The 23,574-nt window shown below is 37.2% G+C and overlaps 1 protein-coding gene across 1 annotated transcript in view; it reads right to left on the reverse strand.

Annotated features, from left to right (window-relative positions):
* Positions 1-23,574, reverse strand: part of SMOC2 (SPARC related modular calcium binding 2) — a 96,948-nt gene that overhangs the window by 65,954 nt on the left and 7,420 nt on the right. Inside the window, exons 3-7 of the mRNA XM_008643395.2 lie at positions 16,946-17,052; positions 15,737-15,836; positions 8,094-8,141; positions 3,935-3,985; positions 3,095-3,169 (exon numbers count right to left, since the gene is read on the reverse strand). Of these exons, the coding sequence (XP_008641617.1) occupies positions 3,095-3,169; positions 3,935-3,985; positions 8,094-8,141; positions 15,737-15,836; positions 16,946-17,052 (381 nt within the window). The remainder of the gene's footprint in view (positions 1-3,094; positions 3,170-3,934; positions 3,986-8,093; positions 8,142-15,736; positions 15,837-16,945; positions 17,053-23,574) is intronic.

The raw sequence follows: 23,574 nt of genomic DNA on the forward strand, positions 1-23,574 counted from the left end.
TTTGATGTCTTTATCTGAACCCACGCAGTCCCTTTTTCAGTGTTTTCTGTTTATTTTCTACAGCTGTTGGTAAAATTCTTATTTGTGTCAACCTGATATGGCAAATCCACAACATTTTCTGTGAAATGGAGAAAAAAATGAGGAGTGTGGGGGTATTCACAAAATATTTGCAAACACACTATGACATATACATAAAGCACCTCAGCAGAAACAATTTTAGCAATTAAATGAATGCTCTATTCTAAGTATGGAAAGAAAAAGTATCTTGAAAATCACCTTCAATGCACAAAAAAAGCTAAATTGGAGATGTTTCTACTCTAATCAACCACTCTAAATAGAGCTATTGTAACATGATCCAATGTTGATGGCATTTTTGCTGGGAGTAAAATTTTGTCCTCAAAAACTTATAGGTGAAATACCACTCCACAAATGCCTTAAGTGAACAGCAAAGGCCTATTTCTCTGAGCCAACAAAAAGAATCTACAATAGAAGGCATTATAGAACATGGATATATAATCCACTAATTTCATGCCTTGCATCTGTGAGCCTTGCAAATGACATTACTCCATGCTAAATTAATTTAGGCTCACTCAGTCAAATGAAGGCACTGGAGAACTAATATAAACTAGAATTTCCTGAGCCATTATTTTCTATCTTCCAAAACCTAAAAGTTTATGTTAATTTTACCGGCTAATTCTAACTGGCAGGTCATTTGCAGAATAGTAAAAGCAAACCACTTCATGATGGGTACAAAAAATTTAATGTATTCATTTGCGGCCTTAACTCACAAAAACTTTCTCCTAAGGAGATTGATTTCTCACGTCAAGACAAGTTTCTAGATGACATGTTGATCATGATGTATTAGAACATATATTCAGGTAAGAACTAGGGCGAAAAAAAGCACTACAGACTAAAATAGTAAGCTTTTAAATAGGATATTTGTATTTTGCCTGAAATTTTTAGGGTGTTTTTCTTCTTAGTTTTGTTCTATAGGCAGGGCTAGATGATAGCGTTATTTGCACTGCAATAATTTCTTTGAGAGCACTAGGATTACTGTGGAAAAACAAAGGAAAATTTAGCCCATCATGAATAAATTTGGCTTCATGTTTTGCTTTATAAACACAGTTCCTATGCCGAGATAAATTTTCCTCATTTTACTCAGACAAATACTTTACAATAAGCTTTCTGGCATTTGCATGACCAAGTCTGAATCAGATTTTATTAAGCTGAGTAAAGAAGACATATATATTTATCCTCTATATTGAAGCCTGGAAGTGGGAAGGTGGTTAGTTTACAATCCACTAGATTTGTTGGCAAGATCTTTCCTGTTCTGTACACATAACAGAGTTAATTCTCTGTGGATGTTCCCCAAAGCCTTGGCATCACTCTGAGAGGTAATAAGGGAAAAATCTTACCTATTTTTTTCAAGACCTTAAAAACCTGCCTACCACAATTGGTGAGGACACTGTTTTTAGCACCTGGAATCACCTTGATTGAATATGCCATTCTGGCACATCAGATATAGCTTCAGTTTAAAGCAAGGTTGGCTACACAGTGCCTCCTGATGTACTTCTGCTAGCCTGGGTATGGCACCACAGTCGTGAGCAAGTCCTGTTGTTAGCAAATCTAACACAATCATGCTTTTGATGATGAGCTAGCAGTCACAAGACAGGTAAACTATGCTTCTGGTTCCTCTTTTCTTGTAAATACGTCTTTAAAGAGACTGAAGGTTACCAGTTCCCGGAAAGAAACCCACATTTTTGTTCTGTCTGTGTGTGTGTGTGTGTCTGTGTGTGTGTGTGTGTGTTGGAGCTTTGGCTTCCAGCAACTACACTGCAAGCTCAACAAGCCTTGCTTTAGTCTCTAGCACTGTAAAAATTAAACAAACACTCCTAAAAGTGACAAATTTCTGTACACATATTTTATGCAACAGAAATCCCAAAGGAATTCTGCTCTTGCCTACACTGACTAAAAGAATGACAAATTAAATCTCCAGCACGAAAAGTATTTGCTTCAAACTCTTGTCTTCACTGTTTAAGTTCCTTCCCTTAAGTGCTTACTGGAGAATCAAGGAGAGAAATAAAGTATTACGAATTATAGCATTGATGTTAAAAATAGCTTGTATAAAGGAATCTTTAAACCTTTTAGTGTCTTGTTTTCTTTCTTATGATGATCGTTTGCCTTTTCTAAATCCTTTTGGGCCTCAATTCAGTAAAATACTTAAGCACAGTACTTAATGTAAAGCATAACCTCGATTTCTACTGGATTTGAACTGTGGTTTGGGGTGATTTATTGAATCACAGCCTGCATCATTAATGTTTTCTTTCAAACTCAACATTTTTCCAGAGAAATAGAAGCCAGGAAGACTCTCTAAAGTTTATCCCACTGAAAGAATGGAACAATGAGAAAGCCATCAAAATTTATAATCCACCAAAGCGCTGAATTTATCTGAATACTATAGAGACTTCAGTCTTAGGACATTCACCTGACATTTCTAGTCCAGGTTTGAAAAGCTCAATTCTAAACAGTGATGAAAATAAGTAAAGCCAGAATTCCACAATTATTTTAAAAAAGAAACATAATTAATTCACACCAAACTGATGATCAGTTTGTAAATAACAGGTGACTGATGTAGCAAAAAGCAGGTAACACTGTCTTTGCAATTCCTGTTGACAACTGGCTTCTGGTGGGGGTTTGCTTCTTTTCAGGTTTGCCTCCTAAGATTTACCACCGAACGAATGTAACTGACACTGCTATTTTACAAGTGCCTTCTTGCTACATATCACCCAAAAAAATTCAGATAACAAAGAGAAAAAGAATTAAAAAGCATGTAAAAAATAAATGTCTGACCCACTAGCAACTGCAAATTAATGTGAGCCAGAGACTTTAGTGGATATCATTTTAGCCAGGTAAAGCCTGGCCAAAAATACTTCTCTATAAAAGGAACATATGATGCATGAGCTTAGTAAATCATCACCACACAGATCATTAAGGTACTCTCATACAACGAGAGTGGAAGCATGATGGTTATTAAAATGGTTCATGCGTATCTTCACAGGAGTTTTGCAAAGTAAGGATAACCTAAGTTTCTTACCTGTGCTTTTATTGGTTTTGTTCTGTCTACTCTTTACTTGCTCAGTCCATAAGGTAGGATAACGAGAAGCTATATCTGGAAAAAAAGAAAAGGCAACAGAAAATACTTTATAAATGTTAACATTTCTACAAGTTATTAGCAACAAAATAGCAAGTGGCTAGTTTTAAAGAAACGGATCTAAAAAAAAAAAAAGGGCACACTGGTTTGTATCAGGGCAGTCAAGACCATTACTCAAGCAAAGGTATGAATAGTCCTTTCCTTGTCCTATTTGCACAGAAGGTTGAAAGAAATAATTTTAGACTAAAATTAGGCTTAGTTAGAATAAAAATCTCCTAGTCTGGACTCAAAATATGTAATGGCTGCAGATCAGATTCTGCAAGATGAGAGGCGGGTGATAAGGTAGCCACAACATAGGACTATTGTTGCTTATTTAATGAGCAATTAATTTCTCCAAAGGCAAATAATCCTCACAAAACATCAGCCTTAAGGGTGATATTGCTAGTCATTCTGCTGAGGATAGAATTTACCCTTTGACTTGTTTATTTGAACATAGAATTTTAATCTGCAGTTTGGCTCAAGTTTAAATCCTGTGCCTGCCCTCAGTAGCGACAATTAAAATTGTTCATGCTGGTCTCCACAGGTAGAGTCTCATCTCAAGATTATCACACAAAATTCACTGCCTATTGTGTTCATTGTCTTTGTTGTTCCTGAAAAAATACAGATGCTTGAAATTTCTTGCAACTACACCAGCAGTTGTAGATACTCTTAAGATAGCATTTGATATTGTGGAATACAGTCCGTAACTCCACAGTTTAATGCCACACTGTTAAATTTGCTCACCTTCTTCATCACCTTGAGGCTGAGTCTCCAGCGCGGGAGCTGAGGCATCATCTGAATTCAGAATGGAAAAGATTTGCAAGGAGACTACAATTATGAGAGTAAGCTAAATAAGTGTACATACATGATTGAAAATAATGATTTGCACATAGCCCCGGCCAGCAAACAACAATTTAAACATTCTTTAAAGACACTACACAGCACAGATATATTACTTATACAGACAATGTTTTATAAATGGATGGGGTTTGAGGTTATGGATGATGAATTTATTGCATGGTCTTTGGTGATGCATGAAGTGATCAAGTTGCTCTCTGGAGTGGAATTCTTCTTTTCTAATGCTACACATTGATACCTAGATATTATAACTGAAAAATCAGAATTTCTAACGAAATAATTAGATAAATGTATGGAAGAAGTGAGACCTGTGAAAGCAAAAACAGTCTGGAGAGAAAGTGTGGCTGCAGACACCTTATAATCAAAGGTATTTTTCAGCACAGCAGGATCTATTTAAGAATCAAGTTAATTTTTTTAAGTAAGATTCACAGATTATATAGCCAGAATATTGTTTGCATAACTGTTATCCTCTGGTCAGCATTCTCCACCCATCCACTACCAACGATTACTGCAAGAAAAGAGGGAGGGAAAATTACAGAAATGACAAGAAGATGTGAGTCATTTTAGGTTCAGTAAAACACAGTGGACGTAGCGCTGGAAAAGAAAAACTGAACATAAAAAATTTTTTAAATCAGCTTTTGCTAAAAAGAGTGGTACCAAAGATCTTTCTTTACTTTATTACAGTTTTTATTTAAAACTATTGCAGATGTGGGGTAAATATGACTCAGGAGACCATACCAGTACATATTTTCCAGTCATTGCTGTTTCCTGCAGCATGGAGCTAACTCCAAGACCAAGGTGTACCGCAGTAAACAGCATCTTCCATGCAAAGGTTTTATTACTATTTCTTGCAGTTTCACAATTGTATCTCAGACCAAAATAGTTTCCAGATCGTTTTCCTGGCATTTTCATGGAAGACAGAATCAGAGGTAACTGAGAAGCTGCTTCTGGCATGTAGCCTTACCTGGGTAACAGTGAGCAGCAGCTTTTAGGCTAACACACTATCTCTTTCCTTTTCTTCTTGCTACTGCAATTCAGAAGAGCCTCCTTTTCTCTTTGCTGTCACCATCACTGTTTGGGGGCTTTTTTAAGTCTGAGTTGTCTTTAAATCATGCAGAGGTTTTGGGGTCACTCTGACCTTTGCCTCTAAAGGTCACAGTCTAGGTCACAGCAAAAACAGATAGCAAGTAGATATTGACAGCAGGTAAACCCAAATTTCCAGCCACAGCATAGTGACCTCTATGCTTTTCACAAAACCAAAGCAGCAGCAACGGGAGCATATTTTCAATGCAAAATTATCTAACCAAGGCATAAGGAGATTTAAGAGTGCTCATTCTTCATTTCCACACAATGGCAGGATTCTTTGCTCCAATGCTATGAAAGACTGTCACTCCTCATTAGTTTTGCTGGCATTTCTGTGGTGTCCTCTGGGTGGTGGAATAAGACCACTGATTAATTTCAGAGAGGCCATCAAGTATCCTAGTGCACTGAAAATCAAGACATATATTTAAATCATCGATCAATATGTGATTCAGAAAACCCAGAATTTTAGAAGGCAACTTATGGGAGGAGGGTATTACCAAGATCCAAGCCAGAAACTTGGGTTTGTATTTAAATGACACTTTTCTAATCATCTTTTGGTACACAGTTTTGGTTTGTGACACAGTTAATCTTATGTAATTACCTGAAATTCAGCATAATGCTGCAACTTCAGCAATAATCATCTCAATCAAAATTAGCCTCCTGAACTTTGTTCATGCAGCATTTAAAACAATTTTGGTGGTGGTGTTCTTGCTGTAATACAACATATGTTTAATGATTTATATGAATTAGATATCTCACAGACTAATGGCACAATTCTTCCTGTCTGGCACATACATACCAGTATGTATATATATATACATACCAGTATGTATATATATATACATATATTATATACATATAAATATGTATATATTTAAACACAAACCTGTTTAAATTCTGTTTGCTGTCAGAGTTCAGTTACCAAGAACACAGTCCTGCAGTCAGCTAAGAATCAGAAAAAAGGGATGTGATCCCAACTCTGACACCTGTGCTTTTCAGAGTCTAAGTATTTTCCTTGGATAGAGGAGAGAACTGTGGGGCCAGAGAATATACTTAAGGGAATATCTTTTAAGCTTCATTTCTACTCAGTTTAATGTTTAAATTTAAAAACATGCAAACAAAGCCCCTGATCTCCAATATCTGCAGCTGGAAATTTTCTTTCAGTATTGGAATACCCAGAGAAAGAAAGTTGCACAACTACAACAGATATGGCTCACCAGATCCATATCTATGAGGCAGCTTGGAAGGGGAGACTGTCTCAAGTTTATGCTGTCTCTTGAGTAGAGTCCTCAAGACCACACCTTGAAGGTCTGAAGCACAGTCTCTGGAGCACTGAGAACACTGTGAACCAGCCTAAGCTTGCTGGGCTACAATATGGGCAGACACTCCTGGTTAGTCCACAGGAACATGCAGAGGAGAGAGGAGCAGAGAGTGTTATGGTTGTTTCAAAAAATACTGCTGTGCCCTTGCAAGCTGGGCTACAAAATATGTTTTACTACACTGGCTGTGAAGCTGAAGCACAGCTCCTTAACTCAGATAGACATATATCCTGGTCTCTACTGTGTGACAGTCTCTAAAGAATTTGGGATGTCTCTGATAACATTACTTTATTTAAAGCATAAGGCAGTGACCATCTGGAAGAAGGGTGAGGAGAGAAAGACAGCAGCATTTGAGAAGAAGCAGGGACCACCTGGGAACCAGGTCAGAAGCCTTTCAGGCTGCAGGCTTGTGCTGGAGAATAAAAACAGGGAATGAGTAAAATGCAATCATGTCACTTGAGACACAAATATACGTGGTAAAAAGGGAGATTTGATAAACTGTGCTCATTTCCTTGTTCTATGACTGTTCATTCAGGGTTCAGTAGCTCAGCTGCCACAGGCACAAACAAAAATAAAGGATTCCAGACAAGTTGTATATACGGGATACTTTGTTCCGTTCAAAGCTGAAAATGAAAGTCCAGACCTGAAGCAAATGAGCAACCTAAGGTTAGTGGAACCCACAATTTGTCTGGAAATACATGAAGGAACAATTTTTCAGTACTTTGTAATTATTAGCCTTAAAGAAATACTGATTCTTTTAGCCTAACAGAACTATAGTTTGTTTAAATGTTAATTTATTACAATACTGCAAAAGCTCCTGTAAAAAAAATTCAATTATATTTACAGTGCTCCAAACAGATAGGCATTAACACTAGAACAAAAATGAGCAACTTCTTTAAAATTATCAGTATAACTGACAGAAATATTCAGTATGTTTTCTTCAGCTGAATCTAAAGTTCTTTTAAGTGTTTGGTGAGTGTAAGCTTTAGTGTTGTTTAGAGCACAGACATCTCACTCATTTAAATCAACCAGCTATGTTGTATTCACATCAGATTTTGTCCTGCCAAAAAGATATACATCATGATCTATATCAAACAACAACAATCTTCTGGCCATAAATATAAGCCATCAGATAAATTAATCACAATATAAAGCAAAGTTCTGGGTCCAAGATGACTCAAGCACTGATTGTTATGATTGTTATGGAAATAAAGTGAGAACTCCAGTTCCTAAGATTTTGGGACTGTAGAATGATGTCTTTATCAAATAGACAGAATAATCTCTCCTCCAGAAGAAGCAAAAAATATGGGAATATATTTCAGAGTATGGATTTGGGAATGAAAGTTCTCTTCCAAACAGCATTGAATTGCAAATTCTGTAGGACTGAGACTAGAAAAATAGTGTCTATGCATACATGCATATATATAAATACATGCATACATATATAGATGTTTATACTTTTAAGTTTACTAAATGCCTACAATGCAAGCATAAAATCAGCAACATGTATGCATGCATATATATTACATATGCAGCTATAATACAACACAAATTTATATTGATAATTTAAATATATGGAAAACCACAGTAGTGTCTCCCACAGCTATTTTAGCTTCTATTTAAAGGCCAGCTAAGATATTTACCTGTTTTGCCTGCACCTTCTCGTTGTGGCAGCTTCTCACTCACTGAACCTGCAATTGGAAAAAGGAATTAACCAGAAAAATACTATTTTCACTTCTAATATGCTATTTAAGAAATACAGTTCAGCTTTAACAATTCGTTTGTGTATATTACAGCAATAAATACCAGCAAATTCTTCCTTGGCAAACCATAGGTTTTAGATTTGCCTGACTTCTGCATTTGTGTGCAACCCATACACGGTCAGACTCCACTGACAGTGGATCCAGGACCTGAAGAAGAGGTGGCATTAAACACTACACAGGCACAAGTGCAAGAACATGCTCACGTGCTGCAGGATCACCCTTTCCCTTTCCCTTTCCCACTGTCCCAGTGGTCCCTTGTACAGGGCAGCTCCCTCCCTCTGCTCAGTCTTGCCCTCACACCTCAGCTGCTCTGTGGGGCTTTTTCAGCCTCTACCCCAGACCTGGCCCAGAATAAAAACTGTCCCTTTTCTGGTCTAAAGGCTTCACACAAAGCCTTGTGGAAACCCTACGCTGGTGTGGGAAAGGGATTGTGTGCTGGGGGGTGGCAGGAACATAGAGCCTTATTCTGAGCCTGAGCTGGGCTCACGACACATCCCCAGAGCTGCGGCCCTTGGGAGAAGAGACAGCAGACGTGAGAAGGGAGTCAGGAAGATTACAAGAGATGGGTTTTTACAGCTTATTCTTCCAGCCTGGATTCCAACCCAACCCAGAATCCAGCCTTGCTTTCAAGCCATCAAGAAATGGAGAATTCACTAGTTTTCTCAGTAGTTTTTCAAGGAGGCAATTGTCCTTAGGGTTTAAAATAGAAATCCTTCCTTATTTCTTGCTTATGTGTCATTACATCCATTTTTATTTTTTATGATTCTAATTAGTAGCCACTTTTTAACAATTTATCTGTCTCTGCTGCATTAAAAATCACCTTTAAAAGTGGTATTTTTCTCTCTGAAGAGCCACATGGAGTGACCAAAATTTAAAAGCATGAAGTCTCAATTCTTACCACATAGTCTCTTCTTACATACACCTGCTATAATGAAAAAAACAACCAAAACCACGCATCTGACTGATGTATGTGTGTGAAATAATTTAGCTGCCTTAATTTTCTTAATTTATTCCCCTGGAACAACTACTTTCACTGTGTTTAAAACACACTAAAGAAAACCCAAACCTTGGAGCACAATAATTGGGTTCTAAAAGGACAATTTAAATGAGAGAACCCACTAAATCACAGGCCTTGCTTACCACACTGAACTGATGGAAAAAAAGGTTACTTCAGCAGGAAGTTTAGACAAAGAGTCTGCCAGTGGGAAGATGCCTAACATTACAAATCAATCCTGCTGATTTTAAAGCCTCCATAAAAGAATACATGGCAGTGCAGCCAAGCTGGTAACCTACTGATGGAGGCAGTTCTTAATACAGCTTTATATATCCATATTACAGCTTTATATATCCATATTAGAAATACCCTTGTTTAGACTAGTTTCCTTTTATGGCTATAGTGTATTGTAGTGTACTTTTATTATGTTATCTTTGAGTCACCAGAAATTCAATAAACTTAGTGATGCGTCAGTATTAATTCAGGCAGGAAAAATAAAGTTGCTATCACTGTAGAAATTATATCCAAGGATGTTTGGGATAGCTTGCTCTAAATAGACTCCAATACTAATCCATGTTGTTCAGTCTGAAGAGGAGGCAGATTTTGTATTTATGCTGAAGCCAGAAGATCTGAGATTTGGTGCTTGGCTTGCATTTGATAAAAGGCTCAGCTTGAACTCAAATAAGATGTTCCAGTGTTCAGAAGTACTACATACAAAATTACAGGTTTTTCTAATTGTACTAAATACCAGTGATCCAATCTTTCCTCAAATTTCATCCAGTTACTATTAACTCTGTAGTTTCTGAATTTCATTTTGATGCACAGGCTTGTAATTATAATTTTCTTGCAAATCCAGATATTTTAGACCTGACTCTCAGTCACACAAGCATTTTAAACAGATTTTTCATTTGTAAGTAGAAATGATGTCTCAGCATGGGGAATGTGTGTGATGAACTGCCACTGATACCCACTCTGCTCCTGTTTGGCACCAGCATTGTCTCTCTATGTACATTTGAAGTATTATTATAAATTGAACTCAGTTTATACATAAGTAATTTAACACATTGAAATTTATATAATATTCCACATCTTAAACTGAAAGCAGAAATATCTTTCCAGATGCATTCACATCACTTAATCTATATGAGAAATTGTGAGAATTACAGAATTATACAGGGAGAATTGAATTTGACTTTTTTTTTTTTACCCTAAATTTTCATGGAAAATTAATGGAGGGAGGAAGAGAGTGACATTTACTAGTACTGAAAACTAACTTTATCATACTGAATCTAATTTCAGTAAGAAATTAGATGAATTCTATGAAAATTAGGTTTACTAGGCTAACAATTTTTTAAATAGTCTTAGGAAGTCAACAAAAATATTCACAGAATTTTATATAAAGGAAAACCTGTGCCCTTCATATAGTTCCACCTGAAATTTTCAATTTATGCAGCAGAAACTTTTCCTGTTGTCTCTAAATTAGAGGTAAGGAGTTATTGAGTTTGTATCTTTTTTTCTATCATTTTCTGAGTATATTTAAGGTAGAAGCACTTCTAGCTTAAATGGAGATAGGAAGTTGCATTTGCAAGTTTTTAGGAAATTGTGTCTTCAATATCAAGATGAATCCCCACATTTTCAGCTAGGCAAGAAACAAAACCAGCAATTATAACTTGTCTAAAAGTTAGGCAGTGCAATTGGCTTCCAAGTTTTCAGTACTTTGTAAGCAACCAAATCACCACATAAAATACATCCTTATGGAATGATGGAGGACAAGGAGGGGTACTAGATTCAGCAGCATTACTTTAACAGGAAGAATTTAGTACCATTCAAGCTTGTACACTTGCTTAGCCATCTATCTATTTATGATTCTGGTGAACTTGTTTTTTTAAAGGCAGACATATTAATGCCTTAGTTTATTGCAAACCCCACAGTTCCATTCAATTTCACTCTAACAGCATCTGAGGCACAATAAAACTTCCAAGGGAATGTGATGTGAGTTTTGTGGTTTGTGATTTTAGCGTATCCATTTTCTATAGTTAGGATCATATGGGACTGGGCTTTAAAAGAGAAGGTAAAAATATATTATTATCTAGTTTAGATAGTGATTTCTGAACTCCTGCTAAAAAATATTTGGTATGTAATCACTGAATGCAGACATCAAGAAAGTTAAACTCCCCCTGCTATTCCTGTCTCACCTATGGTTGTGTCTGACTATGTATATATAGGAAAAGTACTATGTAAGAGGACAAAATATCTCAGTGATATGGATATTTTTCTCCAGCTAACAAAAACAATTTAATGTAAATTTAAAAATTTCATTGCCTTCCCAAATATATATTATATAATACTATACTGGAAGAGTTCTGAATTTCTAAAGGTACTTGTATTTTGGTCATAAAAGATGATCATGGCATCTTAATCAAAAGGTAGAAAAACTACTTCACAGGAGAATAAAACATGTCTCCATACCTCTGCAATCTCACTGGCAGGAGCCCAGCATATTTAATAGGGCATAAACAAACCCCTACAATAGGCAAACACCATATTTTCCAATGATAATTTAACACCTGCTTCTCAACTTCTGCCCCATTTCTCAGGACTCCCTGCCTATGGAATTTCTGTAGTCCCCTGAAGCGCTGATAACAGAGAGGGAGTGTTGTAAAAATGTCTTTTTTTATGTCTGTTCTTTAGTGAAAGTACTGGGAGACATTCATCATTTTTAAGGAGCTTTCTTTTTAATGCCATCATGGGAACGTGTTTAATTTACTGCCCCTCTCACCATTGCTCCTGAAATAGTGAAGACTATTTTCATGGAGTGGAACAGCATTTTGAGATTTATCATGTGTGTCTTAGCAGTACCAAATGTTGACGTGGGAAAAACTGAAAAGGATGGAAGAAAAGCCTCTTTCAGGTAAAGATACAGTAATTAAAGCAAAGGTTCACATAAAACAGTTGGAAAGCTCCACATTTTCTAATGCTGCTTTTTAACGACCTTCATCCTTCCACATTTGCACAAAAGGCAGCTTAAATAAGAGCAACAAGAACAACTCAATGAGCAAAGAATGGCTCAGGCAGCTATTGTTCATGGGTTAAAAATATACATGGAACACTTTTCCACTTATACACGGGACCTGTGATAACTTTAGGAAACACCATGTTATTCAGCTAACCAACATTAACAGTTAGGGAACTGTAGAGGTTGCCTCACATATCCAGTATCACACAGTAAATGAGAAGCATGGATAAGGGCTGGAATCAGTAAACCAAACTCGTAACTGCCCATCCTAAATTCTGCTCCATATTTCCTCTATTAAAATTCAAGTTCTTCCAGACTGCCATGTTCTTCTTTCTTATTTCTGGGCACTCACCAAAGGTAGTTCCACTGGGAGAAAATGAAAAGCAATAAATTATCCCATAATTTCAAAATAGCACAGTTGATTAAACATGTATTTGAACCTTATCTGAAGTTACTGAAAAACTAACCTAGAACTGAAAATTAACCGAACATTTTCATTAAAACAAGAAATTTTCATACATTCCATGGTAGCACATTACCTATGAGAAAATCATTACAAAAGCATCTTGATTGTCTGTACACATTTTCCTCTAAAGGAAAAACATGGCAAAAGTGATCTTGGGAGAAAAAGGTATGGTACAGGCAAACTGAGAAATTAGCATAAATATCTTTGAAATATATATAGCATCCAGCCTGCAGAATACATAGAAGCAAGCGAAAATAATGAAACATGTCAGGATGCCACCACTGCAGGAGATCTGCCTGCATATCAAAAATAGCAAGGCAGTTCCTGCATCAAGGCTAGGAAGACACAGTGTATTGCACTGACAAGGGACAACAGTATTGGCAGAAATGGCATCTCTGTAATACTAGTTAAAACAGGAGTACATCCATGCAACTTCAGTTGACCCATTAAAGTTTTGATTACAATTCCTGTGCATAGTCATACCAAATAAAAATGTACAGAAGGGAATCAATAGTGATCTGGAAAACATCAACAGTCTTGTGAGGAAAAAAAAACCAACTCCATTATCCTAAACAGATGGCAATTTTGAATATATATTGAGAAATGGGAGAAGAGTGCAGTTGTGCACCAGACTTTCATTTTGCAATATACGAACTAAGATTTTGCCTTATTATACCCCATAACTTTCTGAGAAAATCTGTAGCTGTCTTCTCTGTTGAATGAGAATGTTTCTCCAGATCTCTCAAAACTGAGTCCTTAGCCAATACCACTGCAAAATCCCCTAGCATTTCAAGTCTTACTTCCAAAGTCTGCTGTAGCTGGACTTCTTTCCTGAGGGACAAAGGATAAGTGGTGAACAGTAAAACATGAGAATACTGATACAAGCAGGGGATGAAATGCGCAGAGATAATCCCACAGGGTCTCATAAAAACTGAAAAATTACCCACAATCTTTCCATGGATCAAAATAAGACTGTGCATACTCACCTGTGCTCTGGAGCAGTTTATTTATCTCCGAGCTACTAAATTCAATTTGAGTGCTACTATGACCTTCACCTTAACATTTCTGCGAAAATAACTTCCCTTCCCACCCCTCCAAAATAGAGCTGAAGCAGTCTGGCAGTTTATCTGCTAGGCACATGAACATACCTTTGAGAGGAACCAGGGTTAGGTTCCTGTAGAGATATTGAATAATTCTCATATTAATCGATTAATTATCTGGGAACTACATTGCAGCTACTCCTCAATAATACCAGTACAAATACAAAAAGTGAAAATATAGCAAGTAATTCAACAACATTTTGAGCCAAAATAGTGCCATCTGTTATGAGACGTCTGACAACCTGTTCAATTATTTATTGAACTTTCAGCCCCAGCATAACCCTTTTATTACCGATGTCAGTGAAAGTCTGGGATCAAGCTAAAAATGGATTTTTCAGAGAAAGAAACAAAGGTGAACTCTCAGAGAAGCCCTGGCTATGGATGTGAAAACATCTCTACTCAAAATTACACTGAAGTATGAAAGTGCTGTCCTAGCCATAGCATCATAGAATCACAGAATGGTTTGCAAGGGACTTAAAGTTCATCTCATTCCAAACCCCCTGCCATGGGCAGGGATGCCTTCCACTAGATCAGGTTGCTCAGAGCCCCATCCAGCCTGGCCTTGAACATTTCCAGGGATGGCGCATCCACAATTAAAGAAGACACATCCATGTGTCTTCTGAAGATGCAAACCAGTCATAAATGATAATTACACTGAAATGAAAATGAATGCACATTTTCCTCTATTTTAAGGTTTCTTAATATTTTATATTATTTTTCACAATTGAGTCTTGCTTCACAGTGACTTTTCCGACTGGATTAAAATGAATATTCTGAAGAGTATTATTTCTGGATGAAGTTCACCTACAGGCAAGATGATTGAAAGATTCTGGAAGTCATTTTAACTAGAAAGACCTTAAAAATAAACATAACTTTCTATAAACTTTGCTGAAACTTTCTCAGTAGTCTCTTTCTTCCTCCATCTATTTATTAAAAATATCAATGTTGTGCTTGAATGATTGAAGTAGATCAGGACAGGTAAATTCCCTGATCCACTTTCTTTTTCAGCTTCATTCACAATACAGGATTGGCTTTTTAAAGCTATTTCTTCCACTTTCTGACGGAGAATGGTGCTGCAGCACAAATAGTTACGCAATAGATAGAGCGTGCAAATATTTGTAGAGATAGTTCTGTGCAATTCTCTCAACCTCAAGGAGCATAAACAGCAATTCTGACAACTGTTCATACACTTGGGATTTACACTTATCATCAGCGTTAATGAAATAGTGTCAGAAGCAAATCCCTAAAAACCAAGACCTGTTAATTGTCCTGATGAAAGACAAAAGGCACCATGCAAGGAAGGGAGTTTCATTTGCCAGTTAATTTCTGCAGGCAATTTTTTCATTTTGTCTTAATGCTTTTTTTTAATTCTTATTTCTACTCTGGATTTGGTCATTCATGGAATGTGCTGTGGGAGTTTTTTCACTGGGCTGTGTTAAAAATGGGCATTCCCTCTATGTTTTTTCCTGTACTCTAAATATTTGAATTATCTAAAAAGGCAAATCCCTCTGAAATGTTTTTGCAATGACTTTATGTGCAAGAGAGTTTACAACATAAATTGCTATATCAGCAATTCAATCACCTGGTTTCATATATGGACACATAAATATGGTATAAAGAACCATTGCAGAAAACCTTCAATAGCTAGATTAATGTACAAATAAAGTAGATGAATCCTAGAATCACAGGAAGCCTTAAGGTGGCAGAGACCTCAGACTTTATGCACAGCTACATGAAAAGCTAGACCAACTTTCTCAGAGCCTCATCCAGTTGAATTTTACCAAACTCCAAGGATAGGGAATCCACAGCTCCCACCACCACCTGTTTCTGGGCTGAACCACTCTTCCAATGAAAACTTCTTTTGCTTATGTCTAATCAGATGTCACAGATAAACTCCACTGTTCATGACATCCTGTCATACAACCTGGCCAGCCAAACAAGATTTACCTGGGCAGCGGGGAGTTTTGTGTGCCACAGCAGTACCACTGATAGGACGACCATTGGGAGTGACACACCAGCAGTATCCAGTGTAACTGTGGCACTGAACCTGTCAGAAACAACAAGAACCACATGCAGCTTGTCAGACATATGCCTGTTATCCCACAGCATTCACGACACATGAGCACAAAAGACTTACCCAGCCAGCTATATTGACAAAACCTAGAACAATAAACTGCAATGGACCCATCTCAGTCCTATATATGATCTTTTAGCATACAGCATATTTCAAGCGAAGCGTGGTAGGTCCTTCAGAATCAAATGGAAAAGAAAACTATTGAAATATGTGGTTGTTTACACCCTGTCTTAGATGAGTGAGGTGCAGGTGTCATAAAAACCTCACAAGGAAGTTCCTTCTGGGACACATAAACTGTTCCAGAAACAAGCAATCCTGAGTTTTTTTCCACATAGAGAACATATTGTTCCACCCACTGAAGGAGCAGGACAGACTGCTTCTGCCAGCATTATTCATATCCCAAGCTGTCAGAAAGGAAGCTCTTGGAATTCCACTCAGAAATCAAATTCATTATATTTTCTAAGGGCCAATATCACTTCCTTCATCATGCTTAAAAAGAGAAAGATTGTCTTCTGCACAACTCCACAACTGAAATGCAGTACAGAGGTGGCAGAAGGTGATCATGACTGGAATATGTACCTCAGGATAAGCTTCTAACTGTGCTCCTTCTGAATTCCATGATCTAAGTAAATTAGTCTCAGACCAAATGCTTGTGAAGAAATTCACCGGAGAATACAGAAGGATTCTGTATGATTCATGCTTTAGCACTTAAGATATGGATTCCAGTCGTAAGATTTCTGGTTCAAATCACAAACAGATCACAAATTCCAAGCATTTTACCATCTGATGAGTATTCAGGGGGCTACAAGAATGACTCAGCTGCCTCATCCTAGAAGAACAGGGAGTGTAATTCACCAACAGGAGTAATGTTTGGCTCCTTTGCTGGCCAACTGTGAAAAAGAGAACAAGGACTCCATACATAACGCAGATTTTCCTTCCATTTTTTCTGATGTGTTGGCACAAATTACATTTAATTTTGAAGTTACATTTCCCTTCATTGCATTTGTCTCTTCTTCACACTTTTCAAACACGCATACTCTGACTTTCCAGTCATGCAAGACACTGAATGAAAAATTTTCAACCTGACTATATGTGCCATCATCATTGCATTCTGGGATAAACACTTGTTGAAATTCTTTGCGAGCTTGTTCTTGGGTGTACTTCCTCTCAGCCACACATCTGGAAACATCTAGAGAAAGGGAAAAGATAAGTCAGTTGGATGATGCTAATCAAAGAAAAGTGATCATCTATATTATAAAAAAGACAGCTCTGAGACTCATGTAAAGAGAATCAGAATTTTAATAAGTGAAAATGTATGATCAACTTGCATTAATTCAGGGAAGAAAACCAACGCAGGACAATAATTTCTGGACAATAATCCATAACTGGGAAATGAAATGGAGAGATGCCTGGAGAAATAACCTTTCTGTTCCAAATGCCACCAAAGAGCAGAAGCCCAAACAGGGCTTTTCCTCTCAATTTAACGCTGCAATAGCTGCCACACTGCACCCCACAATACTCTTTCAGAGCTGGTGGCAGCAACAACTTTTTAGTGCTTCAGGAAAGCCAAAGGAGGCAGCAGGAGCACAGCTGCCTTGTACTTCCTACTTACTGCAGTTAGGCAGCAACTTCAGCTGTGACTACAGATGTCCCACCATGCTGATAAAAAAAAATTAAATATACTGTACAGTGCAGGGACTTATTGGGATTCATATTGTGCTAAAATTTAATATGACAGTTTATGATTTAAGCATGGCACATCAAGTCTCCTCCTTTTTTCTCCACTGTGAGGTTTTTTACACCATCTCCTTTGTTACTTGGCACTGGTCTCCATCCAAGACAAGTTAGCAAACCAGCCAGCTTTAATTCAGTGGAGTTTCTATTGTCTAATAAACTATATTGTCTACTACACATGCTTCATTTCAGCTAGGCAGCCAAGGGCTGAAAAAAGACACATAACATCAGCTGTTTTACCTTTTACACTACAAATTTTAGCATGTTGCTGATGCAGAATCAGAACTTCAGAATCTGCTTGAGCTGAGGAATTTCAGTGAAAATGAGAAAACCACAAAGCTTAAGTTAGTATTAATGACTTCAAGATGTGACTGTAACATCGAAATTAGGATGACTTCAAACATACAAGCAGAGAAATTTGCTGCTTCTGATCTCTGTTTGGTTTAAAGACTGTTTGACAGAAACCGGCTAATCCCATTTTAAGGCTAAAACTGTCCAGTGATTACCTGTGAGACAGGGGTATTGCGGTGATTCAGTAATGCTTGCGCAATTCTGCGAAAGCATGGGGACAGCCTCTCTAGTCCATGCAAGCTGCACATTGAACAGAATCTGAACAGTGATGCAACAGCACTTGGGAGAGTTTTGCATTCCTAGGAGTACACAGGTGAGACATCTAAATTCCCAGTCCCCCAAGTGCCCTCTCTGTGCCAGTATGATCCAGACACACACTCACAGAACCATCCTGGAAACTTGGTGGAATGGCAGAAGTTCCTTTTGACACGGTAAACCCTTCACTTGTCACCTCCACTGAGCTTTGGACAACTCACCTGGCAACAGTAGCATTAACAAATCCCTTCAAGTCCTAGGCAATCTGATGAGGAAGTGTAGGAGTGTACTGAGGACAGAAACTGGTCCTCAGCATCTGCATTCTGAAAACAAAATTGGAACCCCTTAACTCTAATCTTCCTAAGTCCCTCCTGGTCTTGGGTTTGTGTGCACTAGCTCTGGGCGTTATTTTACTCTTCTCACAGGAGCACTATGAGAGTTCATGTTGCTAATATGCCCCAAACACAAATAGTTTCACTTTGAAAAACTATGTTTCAGTCTTAGCATCATTAATTGTATTATGTTTCAGGAGCGATACTCACAGACATGCAATGACACCTGAAAGGGACAGAAAAGTTCAAGCATCCAGAAAGGTGAGAAATAATAAGGAACTGAATTAATTTGTACTATGGCACTTTAATAGTTTGTTTCTCCAAGGGAGAATTTTAGCCAACATACTGTGCAGCTCAGGTAAAATCTGTTAATGTGTGCACTGCCAAAGTTTTTGGGGAAAAAAAAAAAAGAAACATTTTAAGCAAGCTTTGGTGCCGTAAGCATTCTTCTGAGCATGGTTTGGTTATACAGTACTTAATAACATGTGGTTTTAATGTAGCTAGTATTTTAACTGAAAATAAATCACTCCTTTGTTGGACCTTTGTCCTCGTTTTTCTAGAATGACATGTGGTTTAAATGTCTAAAAGGAAAAGTGATATAAATTCCATCACATAAGGTCTCTGGTATAGTACCAGCAGGGTTGTAAATTATCTTCAATAGTTGAATTATCGTGAAAATATGCCAAGAAGAAAGAGAAGTTCTCCAAAACTGTCCACCACTTGTTCCTAAACAGCCTGATGCTCTAAAGGCCTCCTATTCATGGATGATCTAATATGCTTTAAAATCAACAGTCACCAAATTTATTGGAATATAAAATTCACATTTGAAGTCTTATTTTGTATTATATAACCATGGAAACATTTTAAATCTGTTGGGCATTACTGTGCTTCAGTATATGCAAAATAAAACCATGAGGAAGATCTCTTATCAAGTTAAGCTCTGAAACTGTGTATAGTTAAAATATTATTTCCAGTTCTGTTTTTTTTTATTTACCAAGGTATTACTGAAGAATAATTATGACACAGAGATGAGGTCCAAACCTGATAGAAGAAATGCAATCAGGTGATCAAGATAAAAAGAAGACATATAAAAACATTCATACTCAGAATATTAATGGCCATTAAATTATTAATTCAGAGGAGCTAAATTCCTTCCAAATAAAAAAGAACTCAATGAAAAGAAAAGAAATTATAATATTTTCAATAAATTTGTAAGATTATACCATCTGATCATCTGCCTCTGTGCCCTGCCTTCAAAATCTGTTGCATAACTTTCAATAATTTTTCCAAAGAAAAAGAATTGAATATATTTAAGAGCTATACAGTTATGCAAAATAACAGCTGAGAAAGGATGAAAATAATTAATTCCTGACATGACTGGGAGAAAGGCTGAAACATGAGCTCACATCAAAAATAAAAGAGGACCTTCCACATGGCCATTGCTCATGACCATTTGGCAAAGGCAAATCTGGGATTCACTGGACAAAGTCTCCTTTGACTGCACCCGGAAAATTCTTGTCTACAGGCCCCTCTGTGCACCTTGTAGTAGTGTAAGTAATGAAGATGACTCACATGAATCTCAAATTAGTAGGATGAGTCTAGACGTATGTGGTTTGCCAGAATTTTGTTTACATAAATCGATCAATCAATAAATAAATACATCTAAAGGGATACCATTAAAGTCTCTTACACACAGCTTCAGCTTTGCTATTTATCTAGGAGAGGAATCATTCAGATCAGGATGGACCCTTTTGATATGAAGACCGAGAATGAAAGGTGATAGGACTTACCTGGTCCCTTTGTGCTGATTAATCAGCCCACAGCTTTTGAATTGTCAGCACTGTCCCTGACAAAAGCAGGCTAAAGCACTCTTATGATATGAGCAGTGTCCCTCTGGTGACAAACCTTAGAGCAGAGGGGACTCTGAGGCTGCAAGGTTTTGGAAGCATGACAAGCACTGTGTAATGCTGCAAAGCTTTACTTTTTTTTTTTTAAATCTGTTTTTGTTTAAACTTTTGGAACTTTCTAGTGGAAAAATAAGGGGCTTGAAACTGTAATTGGTTTCTTACTAGAATTCCCACTATACTTTATTTCTCTTCCTAACTGAAGTATTAACAAGGAAGCCAGCAGGCTCAAGCTGGAATCTGGTATATGATGTGTTAAAAAGACTTCTAGGTTCTAAGACCCGTTAAAATCTGGCTGAAATGCAGCCTAATTTGCCTATAGTCATACAATGAGAGGAACTAAATTTGCAGATATGCATGTCCAGCTGTAATTTGGAATTATGTCAATGACTAACTCAGTGAGACTTTATCCTCTCAACTCCAGGTAAATGGGCTTTTACATCCCACAACCTTGTGGGGAATTGGAAAAAAAAATCTCCTGAAATTGACCATGAAGAGGCATGAGTTTACCTTAAATCAGCTCACTGGGACTCTGTTAGCTGGATTGGTACAAGGCTTATTGCATTTTAGCACAGTATGTTGGCCAATGAGTTGGTTGTACCTCTGTGACTCAGCACCAGGACTGTAAAAGCAACCAGAGGATTAATAAGACAAACACATCTTGGGGCATAAAGCTGAATACAAAAATAGGTGTATGGGAGTGGACAGAAATACACAGAACTGAAGAGAGTACAGAGTTGTAGCTGTTTGGGCAGGTTTTCTTTCTGAATTCCCCTGGTGACAATTCTGGCTCCCAGGGGAGAACAGTAACCAGAAAGCACAAGCAAAATGTAAAATCAGCTTAATTCTGATCTAAGTTACTATGTGCAATAGAAAATCTTCACCTAAGAAGTGAAGTGGTGCCACTACATTGCTGCAGGATCTTCCTGAGATAGCACTGAAGTCAACAGGAAATTCTGGAAATGGAGTTAACCTCACAAACAGCACCAGCCTGACTGGGAACTAATCTCATTTTATGCTTTATTTCCAACAGTACAACTCCGAAAACACTGAGCTTCAGGAAAAAAACACATGCACCAACTTCAAGTCTGCTGGCTAATCCTTGAATAATATATCAAACAGAGAGAAGTTTGTTACTGCAAAGTAGAAGCTTATCATTATAACAATGACACAAACTCATCAAGGGTGTAAACACCATCTCTAAGGTGACATTCAGTAGAATTGATTTACAGGAATTTTGGGGCTCTACAGGGAGTTGTAACCCAGATTCTCTCATGGAAAGTAAACAGCTTGCAAAAGTATAGATAAATCTCTTGCAGAGGTTTCGCTTTAGTTCATCTGGTATTTCTCGGTTTGCTACTTGTCTCAGTAAGAATAAAAATACCTTTCTCAGTCTCAATACATGGAGCAAACTTTGCTTGCTACCCAAGAGATTACTGTGTTTGACACAATTTTGTTACATATTTATGCTAAAAGTACACTTCATCCTTTACTTAGTTATTTTATTATATATGGAATATTCTGTTGAACATATTAGTAACATTTACTACTTTGTAAAAACTATATATAAAGTGTTTAACTTAATCATTTGAAGAAGTTTCCTTGAGAGCTTCCCACAGATAGTCAGCTGTTTTTACACTAAAGAGAAAGCTTTTCTAGAGTCACACAGATGTGAACAAGCAGACCTAGTATAGACACACATAATACAAAGACCTTTCACTGCTTCCCTTTGCAGCTTGATTTTGCCAGAATACCTGTATGCACTTGTCCTTAAACTTAGAAACATGCAGTGCAACAAGCTGTTTAAAGTTAACTATTTACTTGAGCACTTTACTGAATTTTCCTAGCAACAAACCATAATTTGTTTCTGCTTCTGTGCTTCTTTCCCACTGTTATACCCTTTTGGTAAGTGGTAGTGATATGATAAAAGTCAAATGGTCTTAATTTGTAGTTAATTTAACACAAAAATTTTGTTCAGAGCACAAGACACCACTTGGTTTATATGGAATGAACCACTCATGAAAATTTCCCATTATATTTGACCTAGGTCAATGTATATTCCAAAGGACTGATCATGTCTAACAGCAAAGCAGATAAAAACTGTAGCCTCTAGTGATAGGAAACACGTAGCAAGCTATACATGCTGAAAGTATCAGTTTTAAAGATGCAGAGATGTTAGCCTCTTGGGTTGGAAAGGATGTCGGCACAGACATTTAGCCTGACAGAGCCATAAAATAATGACTTGCTGCTTCGTGACAAGAGCTGGCCAACTCTTTCACTATTTATTTTTATAGCTGCTTTCTGGATTCAAACAAAACAGCAGAGCGATCTTAGCCTGAACTCTCCTCTATTGGCATCTAACAGACAGAGCCAGGCAGTGTGGGGTTTCTTGGTTGTTTTCTTTTTGCTTTTTCTTTTTCTTTTTTCCCCCCCACATTTTGCAACCACACAGCAATTTAGATATCTAAGCTCTAAGATAAAATAAGGAATGCTGTGCTGGATTCCCTCTTGGCACACTATTTCAGTTTGCTAAGTCACATTTGGAGAGATACAGTCTGATTAGGACTGAATCAAATACTTCAAGAAAAACTAAAGCAACAGCTTTCTGATTTCTTAGATGCCAAAGGCTACACTAGTTTTCTGAGCAGAGCAGAGATTTGATAGTTTGGAGAAGTCTAGTTTACTAATTCTGAAATTCTGAGAAGGTCTGCAACTGTTTGTGGTTCCTAGTCTTCAGTGCAGTATTATTGTTTCAGCATTCTCTACTTCCCTTCTTTTAGGATGTTCATTTTTATATGAGGTCTGAAACTTAAACTGAAAATACATGAGCAGAAATGAAAACTCCACAAAAAAGACCCCAAAAAGATTAATTTCAAATCAAATTGCTGTAGTGCATATTTGATTTTATGAAGACCCATTTTTTGTACATGAGAATGCTTTTAAATGCCTTATTTCTGTGCAGTCTGGCTTCAGCAAATTCTCCTTGGAGAAATACTATCAATAAAAATTTATAATTTTAAAAAGAGACCAATTCCATCTACAGAAAACTGTGGATACTATTCCAGTGTTACTTGTCCTGTGTTCTAAGTACCACTAGATACATTTAAAAGAGCAAAGGATATTCCACAAAAAAAG

This window comes from Corvus brachyrhynchos, unplaced genomic scaffold (genome assembly GCF_000691975.1).
Source record: "Corvus brachyrhynchos isolate BGI_N302 unplaced genomic scaffold, ASM69197v1 scaffold70, whole genome shotgun sequence".
Taxonomy (NCBI): Eukaryota; Metazoa; Chordata; class Aves; order Passeriformes; family Corvidae; genus Corvus; species Corvus brachyrhynchos.